The sequence below is a fragment of the Lupinus angustifolius genome, chromosome LG18, assembly GCF_001865875.1.
Source record: "Lupinus angustifolius cultivar Tanjil chromosome LG18, LupAngTanjil_v1.0, whole genome shotgun sequence".
Taxonomy (NCBI): Eukaryota; Viridiplantae; Streptophyta; class Magnoliopsida; order Fabales; family Fabaceae; genus Lupinus; species Lupinus angustifolius.
This window is the reverse complement of record NC_032026.1, coordinates 13,833,112-13,849,134: the sequence shown is the minus strand read 5'-3', so window position 1 is coordinate 13,849,134 and position 16,023 is coordinate 13,833,112. Positions and strand designations below refer to the sequence as shown.

At 31.1% G+C, this 16,023-nt stretch overlaps 2 protein-coding genes across 3 annotated transcripts in view; both read left to right on the top strand.

Annotated features, from left to right (window-relative positions):
• Positions 1–3,542, top strand: part of LOC109333092 (protein root UVB sensitive 1, chloroplastic) — a 6,473-nt gene extending 2,931 nt beyond the window's left edge. For both annotated transcript variants that reach the window (XM_019568364.1, XM_019568363.1), the window contains 3 exons: positions 1,302–1,417; positions 2,010–2,186; positions 2,814–3,542. In XM_019568364.1, the coding sequence (XP_019423909.1) occupies positions 1,302–1,417; positions 2,010–2,186; positions 2,814–3,098 (578 nt within the window). In that variant the 3' untranslated portion in view covers positions 3,099–3,542. The remainder of the gene's footprint in view (positions 1–1,301; positions 1,418–2,009; positions 2,187–2,813) is intronic.
• On the top strand, positions 12,803–15,456 carry LOC109333123 (probable carotenoid cleavage dioxygenase 4, chloroplastic). Its single transcript, XM_019568412.1, has 2 exons — positions 12,803–13,976; positions 14,692–15,456. Exons 1-2 carry the CDS (start codon positions 12,883–12,885, stop codon positions 15,281–15,283), a joined length of 1,686 nt encoding a protein of 561 aa, XP_019423957.1. The 5' UTR covers positions 12,803–12,882; the 3' UTR covers positions 15,284–15,456.

The window sequence follows — 16,023 nt, the reverse complement described above, 5'->3', positions numbered from 1 at the left end:
CGTAAAACGAAATAACCCATGCAAACTCGTGTATGGGGTCCACGACACTGGAAGTCGTGTTCCCCATCCACGATTTCAGTGAGGAGAGAGAAAATTAAAGGGAACTCGTGGCTCAGGTCCACGACTTTCCCCTGGAGTCGTGCCTGTCATCCACGACTATGCCAAAGTCGTGGACCCTATCCACGACTTTCAGAAAAATACCCCAATCCCGTAATTATTTGAAAAGTTACCCCAAAGCTGGGATAGTGTAGTTTGACTACACTATCCCGGTAATTTTTCCGGACTATTTCTTACAAGATTTTTTTACCTCCTATCACTTTATATCCAACTTTTGGGTATTAAAAAAAGTTCTTTGCAGAAAGAAGATGTCACAGTTGTTGAAAGTGGACCAAGTATGGCAAAAAATGAAGCATTCATGATTGTCAGACATGTTAAATATGGGCCATCTAAGACCAGAGGCAAGAAACAGGTTCCAGCAAACAAATTTTAATGCAGACAAGAGATCTGAGCAAATAAACAAATTCCCACAGACGACTTTTACCAATAGAGATGCATACATGATACAGAAGGCTTGAACCAAAAAACAGATACCATCAAACAACTTTTAATAATGCAGACTGCAGAAAGAAGACCTGAGCAAAGAAACAGATTATAACAACCAAATTTTAATAATTCAGATGCAGGCAGGTCAATGCCATTGAATTTGAATCAGACAAACCATGCCCTAGTAGATATTAATACTAGAAAATACCAAGCAAGGTGTTTGATAACACCGGTAACAGAATTGCACAAAAGAAGAAGATTCAAACAAGATCGATCCGGAATCAATTGAATTCCGGATACTAATACCTCTTTATTGATTGCAAGATTAGAAGAATACAATGAAGAACCCTAATTGATTCCCTGAATCAATTACACACTACAAGGTTGATTCCCTGAATCAAATCCTCTCCTACTCAATACTTCAAAAGCTAAACTTCTCTAAAACTAGCTCTTTATTTATAGCCTAACTAACAACTAACTACTAGGGGTATTTTTGGAATCTTTTAACAACTTTCCTATTTCCCCTTCTATATACATTTTCAATATTAGGCTATATTAGGCTTTGGCTCTGGCCTAACCCTATCAGTGAACTTCTTGGAAGTTGCAATAATGCAGAAATCTTAGAAATGTTTTTGCAATCCATTGTTTGAGCCTTTGAGGGGCAGAAACCTGGAAAATGATATTAGGGGTTGATTTATATGTTATAAGTTCAAGAGAATCAAAACTTTACATGCTTTGCTTATTGGTTTTTTCAACAGGTTTGGTTTTCAGTGAATATCTACTGAGTGGTCAGGCACCTCCAGTTAAAGAAGTCAATGATGAGGAGCCATTATTTCCTGCGGTACCCATATTAAATGAAACATTTTCAAATAAGGTGAGTTGATCTTGGCTTCATGATCATTTTATTTATGTGTTATGAAATTTAAATTTTTTGTGCAATGTTCCTGTCTTTTTCATCAGAAATCTGCTGAATGCTAACCGGACATTTATTTATTTTTCTATTGATTTACATAGTTTTAAGGTTTTTTCTTGATCTTCAGTAGCACTACATAGTTGAGGGCGGAGCATATCTGATCACATATGTCTGTCCTTTGCTTTGATAAATGGTAAATAATGGGAAGGGTGTTTTTGTAATTTCCAGGAGTTTAATTTAGTCAATGTTCTTTTACCATTGTCACTCCTTCAATGCTCCTCTGAAGTATAAATACTGATTAAATGTACGATAAAGAGTATTAGTTAGAAAACACGTGGTACTTGACCTATATATGCTTATTATATGCTCTTTACTACACTTTTACATGCTGAATTTAATTGTAGGAAGTATCAGATATACGACATGTATGTGTTGGCCTATCTACAATAACATTATATCCTAACATGAAAGGGCCGATAGGTTTAGCAGTGGTTGGTAGTATGTTTTGCGTTCTGTGTTTTTTTTAATTATGTTTTGTTTGCTTTTGTAATAGGCACAATCAATTGCTTTATCATCTGAAGCAAAGGACGCAGCTTCAGTAATCGAACACCGTCTGCAGCTTGGATCCAAGCTCAGTGAAATTGTGAATAACAAGGAGGCTGCACTTACTCTCTTTAAGCTTTATAAAAATGAAGGGTACATATTGTCAGAACACATGGGCAAATTCTGTGTAAGTACAACCATCTTCACTATCAACTTTATTAGATTGTTTTTCTTGTCATTCTTCTCTTTTGGAAGGAGAGATGGTGTGGACTTACTTTTTACATTTATGTTTTATGTATATGCATATGCTTAAGATTATTCTTTTAAGGGTTTATTAAGATAAAATATGTCTGTAATATTTTATAGTTAAAAGGACAAGTTAACTTTCCTAATCAGAAAGCAATTTTGCTAGGACTTTCAATTGCTATCCTTCTCTTTTTTCGCCAACTATTGTGTAGACTGGAATTATAGTAAACAGATTACATTGGCGAGGAGGTCCAAATGTAAAGGGATTTGAGGAAGCACTGATTTGAGAACCTAGACAGCATGGCTCGTTTTATGTTTAGAGCATTTATTTTGCTTTCTGAGCTGCTTTTTGTTCTTTGTCTGTTCCGGAAATAGGTTTGAAAGGTGTAGAGAGGGTAAAGTGTTTTTGTCAAATGGTTTTCCCTGTTCATGTTTTGCAAATTGTAAAGTGGTACATCATGCTTACTTCTGTCTGAAATTCTGAATATATGAAAAGCATTTATAAGCCCTCGAACGTTTGCTATTGTGTGTTATAGTTCATAACTAACGTATCTGCATGTTTCTTCAGGTCGTGCTTAAAGAAAATTGTTCATCGCTAGATATGCTCAAGGCATTGTTTCAGGTCAATTACCTTTATTGGTTAGAGAATAATGCCGGAATCAGAGGAAGAGGAATCATTGATGATTCTAAACCTGGTGGGAGGCTGCATATATCTCTAGATTACGTGGAAAGGGAATTTATCCATGTTAGGAATGATGGAGAATCGGTAGGGTGGGTCACAGATGGACTTATTGCAAGGCCTTTGCCTAATAGGATTCGTCTAGGCGACTTGGCATCCTCACTGAGTACCTGATATGGTGAACGAGCTTGTGGTTTTCATGCATGACCACGTGCATGGCTGCATTGTTTTTCCACGGGGAAGCAAGTTCGAATCCGTAACTCTAGTAGATCAAGGGCATTGGTTGGTTCTTTGCCATTGTTGGATGTTGCAAAACATGCAACTCAATGTGTTTAATGGTGGGAGAGACAACTACGAATCGTTGAAGCCACATAGATTGCGTGAAAAAAACTACCAATGAATGCAATAATTGGGAAACACAGGCATTTACTTGGGAGATTGCACCTATGGATAGTTCAGAGACCCTTTTAATGAATTTGAGATGTCCATCTAAGTTTCAAGTTATTGCATACTTCTTTGTAAGCAAAATTTATATTTGACATATGTAGTTGGCTCAGAATCTCACACAAATGTCATTTCATACACAAATTTGATGATTATTTACCAATACATTATACACATGCCTTCATGCTATGACCTCAATTGAATAGTGCAATAACTTGAAGCTAACACTCTTGATAAAAAAATGCATTCAGGGTAATGCAGATGAATAATTCTGAGCTACACTCTTGATCAAACACAATCAAAATAAAAAGCTTCATTATATAGAGCTACCAAGATGCAACAAAATTGGTTGATACTGGCTTCTTTAATTATTATAATATTTCGGGTTCCATAACTATACAGACTGTAAAAATATTGAAGGATACTTTTATACATTTTTTGGTTTCTCACAGGTATTTTTGCACTAGAGACCTTGCTTAAAGGGAATCAAACATGTACTACTTAATCAACATTCATTGGTTACTTATTACTTTTCTACATTTATTTGGGAGTTAAAATACCCTGATATTTTCCCCATATTATTTTTGTTTCAAAAATATGATTCTCTCCAATTGGGTATAGAAGTTGAAGTTATACATAAATCTAATTTGAATTCCACATTATAGTGAGCAAGTAAACCTGCATGTGTGAAGGAACAAAATGTTGAACTGAATCCTAATAAAGATGTGTATCAGAGTTTTTAAGTTCATGGTTCACTGCATAAGAATAACATAAGGCATAGGCCTAATGAACCTTGGGCCTTTAATAAAGTAGGTTGAAGTATAAATTTGGTCTAGTTTTTATACAGAACAAAATTGATCAATCTAAAAGGCCCAAAAGAGTTTCACTTGCTGTTGCATGATTTTTATTTGAGTAATGTTATATCCTCCTACTAAATCTTCCTGTATATGACAAAGTAATATATGTCACTTGTAAACCAATCATTAATAAATAAAGTATCTCCTTGTGACATATGTCATCTTATTGTGGATGAGAGGATTAGTAGGAGAATATATCATTTTTCTTTTTTATTTATTTAAGCATATACTACTAACCATGATTTCTTTTTCTTATATCAAATATTTATTTTAACTTTTTTTGTTTGTTTAAATCCATGTTAGAGTTAGACACGTGAATTTGACCCACCTTACTAACAAAGAGTTTGTTTCCACCTCTTCATGAAGATTAATATGTGTTACCAGTTCTATCACGCCACAAAGGATTGACTCTTGCATGAGCATATATCTTTGTTCACAACCAAAAAAATCTAAGATAATTGTTGTTAGAGAGAGCTTTATTATTTTTAAATTAAGTTTCTTTTTTGTAAGTGAAGTTGATTGAGTCTCTTGCATTAAAAGTAATATTGCCATCACATCTTACGTTGTTTGAAAGATTAGTTTATTAATTGTCATTATCAAGTTTGAAAATATGGATATTTGATTACATCAATTTCACCTTGTAGACACTAGTGTTTGTTCACAATCAAATAAATTTAAAACGATTAGTCTTTTAATTATGAAGTTTGAAAATATGGATATTTGATTACATCAATTTCACCTAGTAGAAACTAGACAACCAAATAAAATAGTAAAATAAATTTAAGATGATTGTTCTTAGAGAAAAATTTATTATTTTTTAAATTAAGCTATTTTTTCCTACAATTATTTTGCAAGTTAATTTTTACAAGGAAACATTGAAGAACTTTTGTCATAGTTTCCTTTAGGGTATTGATTGAGAGGTAGGACCCTTGCTTCCCTCACTTTGTCTACATGTCTCCTCGTTTAAATAATTCCATACCAACTATCTAATATGGCAATCCATTGTGTGGTAATGCACCTCTTCTCTCCCACTCTAGACAATGCAGTCTATCACATATATATTTCATGTCTCCTTTTTTAAGTTCTCTTTATTATTCTTAAAAAACACTAACACAAATTGATCATAAGTGAAAGATTTTTATTCACATAATCATGTAAAAATAACATCGTTTTGAGAAGTCTCTAAGTTGAAATTGAAGAAACACCTCCAAAATAAAGTATTTAAAATGATTATTTAGTCAAAAAGGGCAAATCAAGCTTTTACTTCCTTGAAATTTCTTTTCCAGATCAACTAATATGCATTAAATTTCTTTTATGACCATCAAATTAAAAACTCGGCATGTACACAAAATTAGAGGTGAGTAGGATCTGACACTGCTCGATCATGAATAAGATTAGATATAGAGTTGAATTTAAAAATTTAGACCCAATCAATATCTAGGACCGGGTAGGGGACAAACATGACCCAATCCCGACCCATGTTTATTCACTCATTATGTTTTTATGTGTCTTTATTCAATTATGTATAGAGCTAATGATATCTTTTTGGTCAAAAATATTATTGTTTCTCTAATTTTTCAACATGCATACATTATTAACGAGTGTTGTGAAAACTGGACCATACTAGATTGTCCAACCGGACTTGAAAATAACTTCGGTTTATGGTCTTAATTAATCGAATGAAGGTTAGACCACTTTGAACCGGAGAAATTCTGATCCAACTGTGTTAAACTTGGTTAAACTGGATTAATGTATGAAGTAAATTAAACCGAACGGTTCACTTAAAAATTAAAAAAATGAAACACTACTATAATATTTTATTTTATTGTGGTCCAAAAAATGAAGAGATGTTACTTTAATACAGTGTTACGTAATTATTAATTATATAAATTTTATAAAAAATATTAATTATTTATGAAATCAACGTGTTAGACTGGACAGTTTAACCGTTTAAACCTACTTAATATAAGATATCTTCCGCTTTGACGTCCAGTTCGGATTTCAAAATATTGTTATTGTTATTAAGAATATATATTCGTAATACTAAATAATAGTGAGAAGACTTTTTCCAAAATATGTATGTATTATATTTAATTGGGTCTAGTTCGGGTTCATAGGCTAAGTCAATCAATTTTTAGAGTCCGGTTAGCTTCGGGTCTAAGGTCAAACCCAGGTGAATAAATAATCCAATCAACATTTAGGGTTAGATAAGAGATAAATCATACCGGTCCCAACATTTCGATCCTCATCCCCACCTAAAATAACGTGCATTGGACCAGAAATTAAAAAAATCGGTGACTCTATCAAATTAAATTTCAAAGCATACACTGAGTGTACAGATACTTCAGTATTTACTATCTTTTTCCTGCCTAATTTGTTTCAAGTTACTTAGATGCATAGAAAGTCACCATTTTTTTAATGGATAGCATATAGGAACATTTTTTCTGATTATAACGCTTTTTTTTCTTCATACAATTATTATTGCATGCTTATTTTTGCATCAGTGGGTTACAGTTGCTTCAGTGATATTCAACAATGGCGATTGATATCACCAATACACCAATGATCTGATATTTACAAAACTGATTATGATTTGATGACAACAAATTTATTATAGAAGTTAAAAGTTGAAATTAGTGGATTATATTTCATGATATATATGGACCTGGAAAAGATTATCAGGATATATAGGAAGTTGGGACCAGATAAGAACGTTTAAAAATGGATTTATGAGTAACTACCCCACTTCCTATTTATCTTAGAAGAATTACTACTGAGAAAAGTTGAAGAACATTAGTGATGGTGAATCAAATGGTATATGAATTTTGACATGAGCTGTTTAAGGTGTCTGGAAAGTTTAAAACAAATATAACTAATAAGTAAGAAAAATTAAATATAAATATAGAGTTACGATTGTGATGCTTCTATTATATCAATGAAGTCAATCATTTTCTGCCTGTGCATTAAAAATGAAGATGATATGTCCTAAGATTTGGTGTCTCATTATGCATCAATCGTTTTAAAAAAATGTTAATTACTTAAGAAAAATCATAAAAATAGAAAATAAATTTTTTTGATTACTTTAATGTAATTAGCTTGGAATATGGAAACGAGAATTTTGTAGAGATGTGATTATTGTTGTTGAATTAATGGTTTGAAAGTGAGTCTCACTGTAATCAGAGGCAGACAAAGTTTATCTGCTTGGCAAATTTGTGGATAAAATGTCATTTTCTTCTGAGTGGTTGGCCAATGTTAATTTAGAAGCCATTATTATCCTTTGATAATATCTTTCTAAGGCTTCTAAATTTGTTCACTAATGGTAAAAACAATAAAACAATAAAACAACAAATACCTATCATGTTTAATTTCATCCACTGGATCTCAAACTGCAATGCTGATTCATTGATGCTTAGCATAGTGGGTGGTATGTATTATCTCAGGGATGATGACTAGATTTTTTCAGCTAAATATCTTTTTCTGTTTACATTATAGTTTCATTTTTAATATATTCCTTTTCTTTACTTATAATTATATTGCACGATTTAGAATAAAATTATTCCATTTTTGTCTCATTTTTTCCCTACTACTCATTTGGTCCCCGTATTTTCTTTCTGGATATTGGGTTTAGAAACATTACAAATATCTACATGTATCAAAGAGACACTTTTGTTTTTCATAAACACAATAAATTATGAATATATTATTCTCAATGTAAAGATTTATGTACTTTCAGTATATCATCCATTATTTATTTGTATTACTTTTTGGAAGAATCAATAATGATTAAATATAACTAGTGAATAATACAATAATAATGTAGTCATCCATTATTTATTTGTATTACTTTTTGGAAGAATCAATAATGATTAAATATAACTAGTGAATAATACAATAATAATGTAGTCATCCATTATTTATTTGTATTACTTTTTGGAAGAATCAATAATGATTAAATATAACTAGTGAATAATACAATAATAATGTAGTCATCCATTATTTATTTGTATTACTTTTTGGAAGAATCAATAATGATTAAATATAACTAGTGAATAATACAATAATAATGTAGTCATCCATTATTTATTTGTATTACTTTTTGGAAGAATCAATAATGATTAAATATAACTAGTGAATAATACAATAATAATGTAGTCATCCATTATTTATTTGTATTACTTTTTGGAAGAATCAATAATGATTAAATATAACTAGTGAATAATACAGTAATAATGTAGAAAATTCATACATTATTGATACATATATTATTTTCTCCTAGATGATATATACCAACATTCAGATATATGTATTTTCATTTATACCATACACTTAGGTTTAGTGGCACCCACCACTTTGAACTTGGATGTAATTGATAGGGATGTTTCTATCTTGTAAGTAGTTCCCCTACTTTGCGTTCATGCTTTGGACGGTTGAAAATGCATAAGATTGAGGTTAAGCTGAAACATGATGAAGGGAGCTTGTAATGATGTTGGGTTAATTTAGGTATGACTTGGTGGATTACATTAAACATGTTGGCAGCATTAGTTCATTGCTTAGTTTTATTAATTATAGTTCACGTAACCACTAATGCTTTTTCACAAAAAATTACAATTCTATATAATAGAAATCCTCTCCGAGGATAATCCAGTACTAGGAAAAATATTAATCATATAAATTTTTTTTTTTTAAAATAAAATATTGTTAAAAATTGTCAAAGCCTCAATGACCTTATATTCTAGTGCTGTATTCCAATTTTATGTGTTACAACACATGATCCAAATCATCAAAAGGAATGAAATTTTTTATCAGTGATTATAAAATAGGTATAGAGAAGTTTAGGTTATTGTGAGATACTAATTGAGTTTTCATTAGCACTAGATTAAGATTACAGCTATAGGAGCTGGAAATTAGACTTAATTGTATAGTGGAAGATAGTGCATATTTTAAATCAATCTGAAATGGGTTTTTAACTATTCAACTGTCATAAGTAAGTGGGAGTACTTTTTATTAAGGATATTCTTTTACCCATTTACATAAGAAACTAATTTTTTCCGGGATATTTGACTGTCTCTTCCAATAAATGTTGTTTCCAGTAATTAAATTATTGATTGTTTAGTTATGTTAGAATCTAGCAGAAGTTTATATCACTAGACAAATATATTGATAGTTCTCAACACAGTAAAGTAGGCTGATATTTTCATTGAACAGGATATTGGACACGCGATCCAAATCTTCCCCAGTTTCCAGCGAGTAATCATTAACTTATACATTTTTTAACACTTGTCTTATTATGATTGATTATGTACCACTATTATTTCAAAGCAATAATATATTTTTATCAATGAATTATAAAATATGTAGGTAAAATGTAGTGTGAGATGCTAATTGAGTTTTGAAGGAGGGGTATATATACTAGGGTCCATATATACCTGTTCAAAGCTGATGGCAACCTTACAAAAAAAATGATACCTCTCTCATATTCTGAAAAGAAGAAAAGTAAAAGCAATTAAAAGAGTAATATTTGCTTTAGTGTAAGCTCTATTTTTTTCGTTGCACCTTTTAATACACAATAAAGGTGGAAATTAAGTCATGAAATGGTAAAATTATATCAAATTAATGGTTCTATTTGGAAATTAATAAGCTAATGTTGCAAGAAACATCAAATACACAGAAAACAAAGGGAAAGTGAGAGAGAAATAGAAACAAATTAAAAGTGAAGGGTAAAGATTTATAACCTTGTTCGATTATAGATTAATATGGTTCAGAGATTACTGTTTGACCTAATAAATGAAAGTTTTTTCAATTTTCTCTAAAGAATTTACTTGCATGGGAGGATGAATCAGCTGCAATATTGAATTGACTTATTTTTGAAGTTCCGTATGTAGATATTGCCTCACATTAAAGAAAACTAAATTGCCAATTTATTGTGATTTCGGGTTTAATTCAGGTGATATTGAAATGTTGTGAGAACCATACTGTACTGGATGGTCTCGCCAGTTTGATGGTTGACCGGACTTAAAAACGACTTTGGTTTGTCTTAACCGAGTGAGAGTTGAACCGCTTTGAACCGGAGAAATTACAGTCCGACCATATTAAACCCGGTTAAACTAGAATAAGCCAGGAAATAAACCATACGGTTCACTTAAAAATTAAAAAAATGAAATATTACTCTAATCTTTTGTTTCACTTATGTCTAAAAAAGATAAAGAAACGTTATTTCAATGTAATTATACATTATTATTAATTATATAAAATTTACATTCATATATAATTATATATCTATAGATAAAAAATATTAATTAGATATAAAATTATCTAGTTATATCAAACGATTTAACTAATTAAACCAAATATGAGATTTCTTTCGATTTCACGTACGGACTAAGGGTGATAATATCAAACAAAAAGAAATTCATATATGCAATCATGCAGTGAGATGTTTTTATGCAATTAAATGGGTTTGTTAAACTGAACCTGCTAAGGATAAGAGGCTAACAAAATATGAATGCATGAAATTTTTTGGTTGAAAAAACATATGATACATACACTGTCAATTCATCATACACAATTCATATTTAATTATTAAATTCTTTTGAAAAACGTAATCATGATTGATAATGAAGTTATATAAATTTTTAACAAAATATATATATATTACACTTAAAATTTAAACATTTAATATTGAACATAAATTTAATATTTAATACTTTAAATGTGAACATTTAATTGCCTATCTTAATCAGGTAGAACACTTTAAATGCGAACATTTAATTGCTTATCTCAATCTGTAAGAGTTGAGGTTAAGAAGAACACTTAATAAAAAATAACTAAAATATTAAATAATCTGATTGAGTTTTGGATTTTTTGCATTCTTGACAATATATTGAAATGTGTCTTACACTTCCTATTTGACCTAAACAATGACTATTGATATTGGGGAGAGTTCAATTACATTCTTATTATCAACTTAGGGGTGTGTGTGGAATATGAGACTAAAGATTACAATAGTAAGTGATGGTGTTATTTATAATTCTATGATGATCACTTATAAATGCTCGGTGATGTTCCTGCTCGAGTATGAGGTGGTCCAAAAAAATAAAAGTATTTTTGACTGTCAACCATTTACTTTTTGAGCTTAAAATCTATTTATAGTAAATATAAAGTTTTTTACACTGTTAGTATATTATTATCTAACATTAATTTATTTTACTTTTATTTGAGAAAGTCAATAATAATTAACTTATGAATAGTATACCAATTTTTGACAGTATAAAAAACATTTACGCTACTAACATATACATATTAAATATTTACTTTTTATCTATTATTCTACAAAACTAACTCACAAACATATCTTTTATTTAAATGTGATATAATCAGTCTAAATATAGTGTTGTATTGTCATATTTCCTATTAAATATATATTGTTATCCCCTGTTTCATGCTAGCTCAAATATTATATTTTGTTCTAGACTTTTAAGGCCCAAGAAATGTCATTAGAGGCCCTGGAATCAATATTGATATTAGTTATGATCGTAGATATAATCTCCCAATTTGAATTTTAATTGAGCATGTGCTTATCTTCATGGTTAGCCTATCGAAACGTCTAATCTTTAGATCCGTGTAAAATTCTAATTTTTTTTGTGTGGATATTTTTCATACTTCCATATTTGATTAATTTTACGCTTTTTTACGAAACTTCCATATTTTACATCAGGATATTTTTCATAATGAAAATGGTGAATTCTTTTTACATGATTATAAGGTAGCGTAATAAACATTCACCTCTATTTTAAATGACTTCATTTTTTTTTTCATTTTATAAAGTGTACAAATTCTAAATTCTGTCTCGCATGAAAAAATCTACGGTATATCCAGCTAGCAAGCAACCAGTAGTTAGTTATTTGTGAAGGGGAGCACATCTACTATTACACTATTTTATGTTACTTCATGTGATAAAAAATATGATTAATTAGAGAAATAATTAATAATTTTAATTTTAATTTAAATAACTTTTCTTCCATCAATCAAAATTAGTAATATATAAAGTGATACAAAAATGAAACAATAGATATGATCTCATTTGTTATAAGTACATAAAATTCAAATAGATTCTCATTTTAATAATTGACCTCACTTTGCTTACAGCAACCTTTGGTCTCTTAAAAATCTCTAATTAAATAAATAATGTTTCAATCTTTTTTCCTATTTAGCTCCCATGAAATTATTGAGTAAAGATGCTTCAAAATTTATCCGGGTCATAATTTTGTACTTATACCTAATTAATATATTATTCATTATTCATTTATACTTTTTTTGAAGAGTTAATAAAAACAAAAATAATAAATTGTTCTGTTGATAATATATAAAACTCATATCTTATTAATTTTTTCTTAATTTTATATGTATGAAATAAAAAGTCTAAATAAATATGGGTATTTTATTTAATCATTTTATGAATTATGATAAAGAAAAATTAACTTAAATTCAAGATTCTTTAATAAGAGTTTGGATTTTATTTTCTAGCACATAAATGATCCTAATGACACCGTTTCTCCACTCCATAAATAAAAGGTGCAGTAGACTGCAATGATGAATAAATAACAAGTTAACCTTGTATGAAACCACACCCTTCTTTGTCTACATAGCATTCTACCACCATGGTTCCCAAACCCATCATAGTAACAGCACCACCTGCATCATCTCCACCTCTCCCTCTTAAAACTATTGAAACTCCCCAACAAAACCTGAAACCAACAACACTCACAAAAACCAAACCATCTGAACAACCAATCCTCATAAAAAGAACCTCACCACAAGTCTCAGTGGTTGGACTAATCTTCAACACATTTGATCACATAATTAACAACTTCATAGACCCTCCAGTGAAACCTTCACTAGACCCAAAACACGTTCTCTCCAATAACTTCGCCCCTGTAACAAATGAACTCCCTCCAACAGAATGTGAAATCATACACGGCACACTACCACCGTGTCTCGACGGCGCGTACATCAGAAACGGCCCAAACCCACAGTTCCTCCCAAAAGGACCATACCATCTCTTCGACGGTGACGGAATGCTTCACTGCCTCAAAATCTCACAATCCAAAGCCACACTATGCAGCCGTTACGTGAAAACCTACAAATACAACATAGAAAACGAAGCTGGTCACCCTCTTATACCTAACGTTTTCTCAGGCTTCAATTCTCTTGTTGGATCAGCAGCACGTGGTTCTCTCACTGCAGCACGTGTGATTACGGGTCAATATAACCCTTCAAATGGCATTGGGTCAGCGAACACGAATTTAGCTTTGTTTGGGAATAATCTGTTCGCGTTAGGGGAATCTGACCTTCCTTATAAGGTCAGGGTGACCTCTAATGGGGACATTGAAACCCTTTCACGCCATGATTTCGATGGGAAGCTTGGTATGAATATGACTGCACATCCAAAGAGTGATCCTGAAACGGGTGAAACGTTTGCGTTTCGTTATGGACCAGTGCCTCCGTTTCTTACTTACTTTTATTTTGATTCTGAAGGGAGAAAGAAACCTGATGTGGCTATATTCTCCATGACAAGACCTTCATTTCTTCATGATTTTGCAATTACTAAAAATTATGCTATCTTTGCAGACATTCAGATCGGAATGAACCCTCTTAATATGATTTCCGGTGGATCTCCGATCGGGTCGGATCCTTCCAAAATCACTAGATTGGGATTCCTTCCACGCTATGCAACAGATGAGTCCAAAATTAAGTGAGTGTTCCAGAATCCAGACTATATCTTTTACTTTCTTAACTTTTTAATTTAATATATGGTAAAACTTTAAAAGTGTAATTAAAACAATTTATAAATTAAGAAAAGATATATATTTAATGCGTAATATTAATTGTTTGTAGACTTACATGTCAAAATAAAGTCTTTTCTAAAGTATTGGCTCAACTTTTCCTCCTCCATAATAGACAACTTATTAGTTTTGTACATGTGTTTGAAGAGTAAATTTCACATTATGGTGTTATATGGTAGAACTCAAATCCTATATATCAAAAATTTGTTATGTCTCTATACCAACTAATAGAATTTTGCTATTTGAAACTTTTGTTTCAAATGATTTAGATTCTATCTAGTACAGAGAGATGCAAACTCAGATTTTATTATCTCTCTTCTCTGTTTTCTACTCTGTGTTTTTTAGAATATAGATGAGATATTTATTCTTTTAATTCACTAATCCAAAAAAATAAACTATGTTTTGAATTATTTCATTGTACAACTAACACAATTATGAAAAAAGCCAATGGATACTGGATCGAAGGAATTAACTCATAATGAAGTTAATAAATTACTATTAATATTATAACTTCTTTAATTTGATGGATAATTTATCTTACATAACATTTTTATCCTTACCAATAAAACCAAAAACAACAAAGTTTTATCTTGTAGAATTTAATGGTAAGAAATTTGGTTCCAGGTGGATCAACGTGCCAGGGTTCAACATAATTCATGCCATAAACGCATGGGAAGAAGATGATGGAAAAACAATAACTTTGGTAGCACCCAATATTCTCTCAGTAGAACACACACTTGAGAGAATGGAACTCATCCACGCCATGGTAGAAAAGGTGAAGATTAACCTCGACACTGGAATAGTTACAAGACAACCTCTTTCTGCAAGAAACCTCGACTTTGGTGTAATAAACCCATCCTATACCGGAAAAAAGAACCAGTTCATTTACGCGGCGGTTGGGGACCCAATGATTAAGATTACCGGGGTGGTGAAGCTTGACGTGTCGAAAGGAGAGGTTGGGTGTAGAATGTACGGCGAGGGTTGTTACGGTGGTGAACCATTTTTTGTGGCTAAGGATGAGGGTGAAGAAGATGATGGGTATTTGGTGTCTTATGTTCATGATGAGAAGAAAGGGGAATCGAAGTTTTTAGTGATGGATGCGAAGTCGCCGGAGCTTGAAGTTGTGGCGGCGGTGAAGCTTCCGAGGAGGGTGCCTTACGGTTTTCATGGATTATTTGTGAGGGACAGTGACCTGAGAAGGGTATCACTGTCATGATAATGATAAATGATTCATAACATGTGGCCTGTGCTCTACGCTATCCATAATGTTGTATAGCATAAATAAACTCATAGGAAAGTGGACCATACCCCCAATGAATGAGTGTTGGTAGGTATCACATTAGTGACCTTACTAGGGAAGTTAAGCCAAAAACTTTGTGACTTCAGGTACTACTTGATATTTTGGTTTCGGGTCGGTTGAAAAATATATTTAAACTACAATAATTATTATAAGTAATATATGAAGTCATAAATTATTTGGATAATAGATATGCTCCTTTATTATTATTTCTTAAACAAAATCATGTATTAATCCAATAAATTATTGTAAAAAATAGATTGCTTATAGAAGAGTATATCACTTTCAATCCATAAGAAATTGGTATGCTTCACATGTCAAAATGTTGCTAAGAATATCACTTTAGTACCTACTTTGTAACAATTAATTATCTACCCACACAAGATCATCAACATTCATAAACAGTGGTTGTTGATTTATAGTTTGCAAGACTCCCAAGTTTCTAAATCATAATTTAATAAATTGTTATTTAAACTAATAAGACATTAATTTAGTGATATAAGATTCATTTATATTCTTTTAAGATAGATTAAAATGTTAAATGGTTGATTCGTGTGAATACCATTGATAAGAGAGATAATCATGTACCATAAAAGAGATTAATTTCTTATCAAAATGATGAAGGGATGATTGATTATATAAAAATAGAATGTTATTTA

Excerpts from the sequence above, each read along its gene's own strand:
- LOC109333123 (XM_019568412.1), top strand. The coding sequence starts at position 12,883 with ATGGTTCCCAAACCCATCATAGTAACAGCACCACCTGCATCATCTCCA. Across the intron at positions 13,977-14,691 it reads ACAGATGAGTCCAAAATTAA|GTGGATCAACGTGCCAGGGT; the intron begins GTGAGTGTTCCA and ends ATTTGGTTCCAG.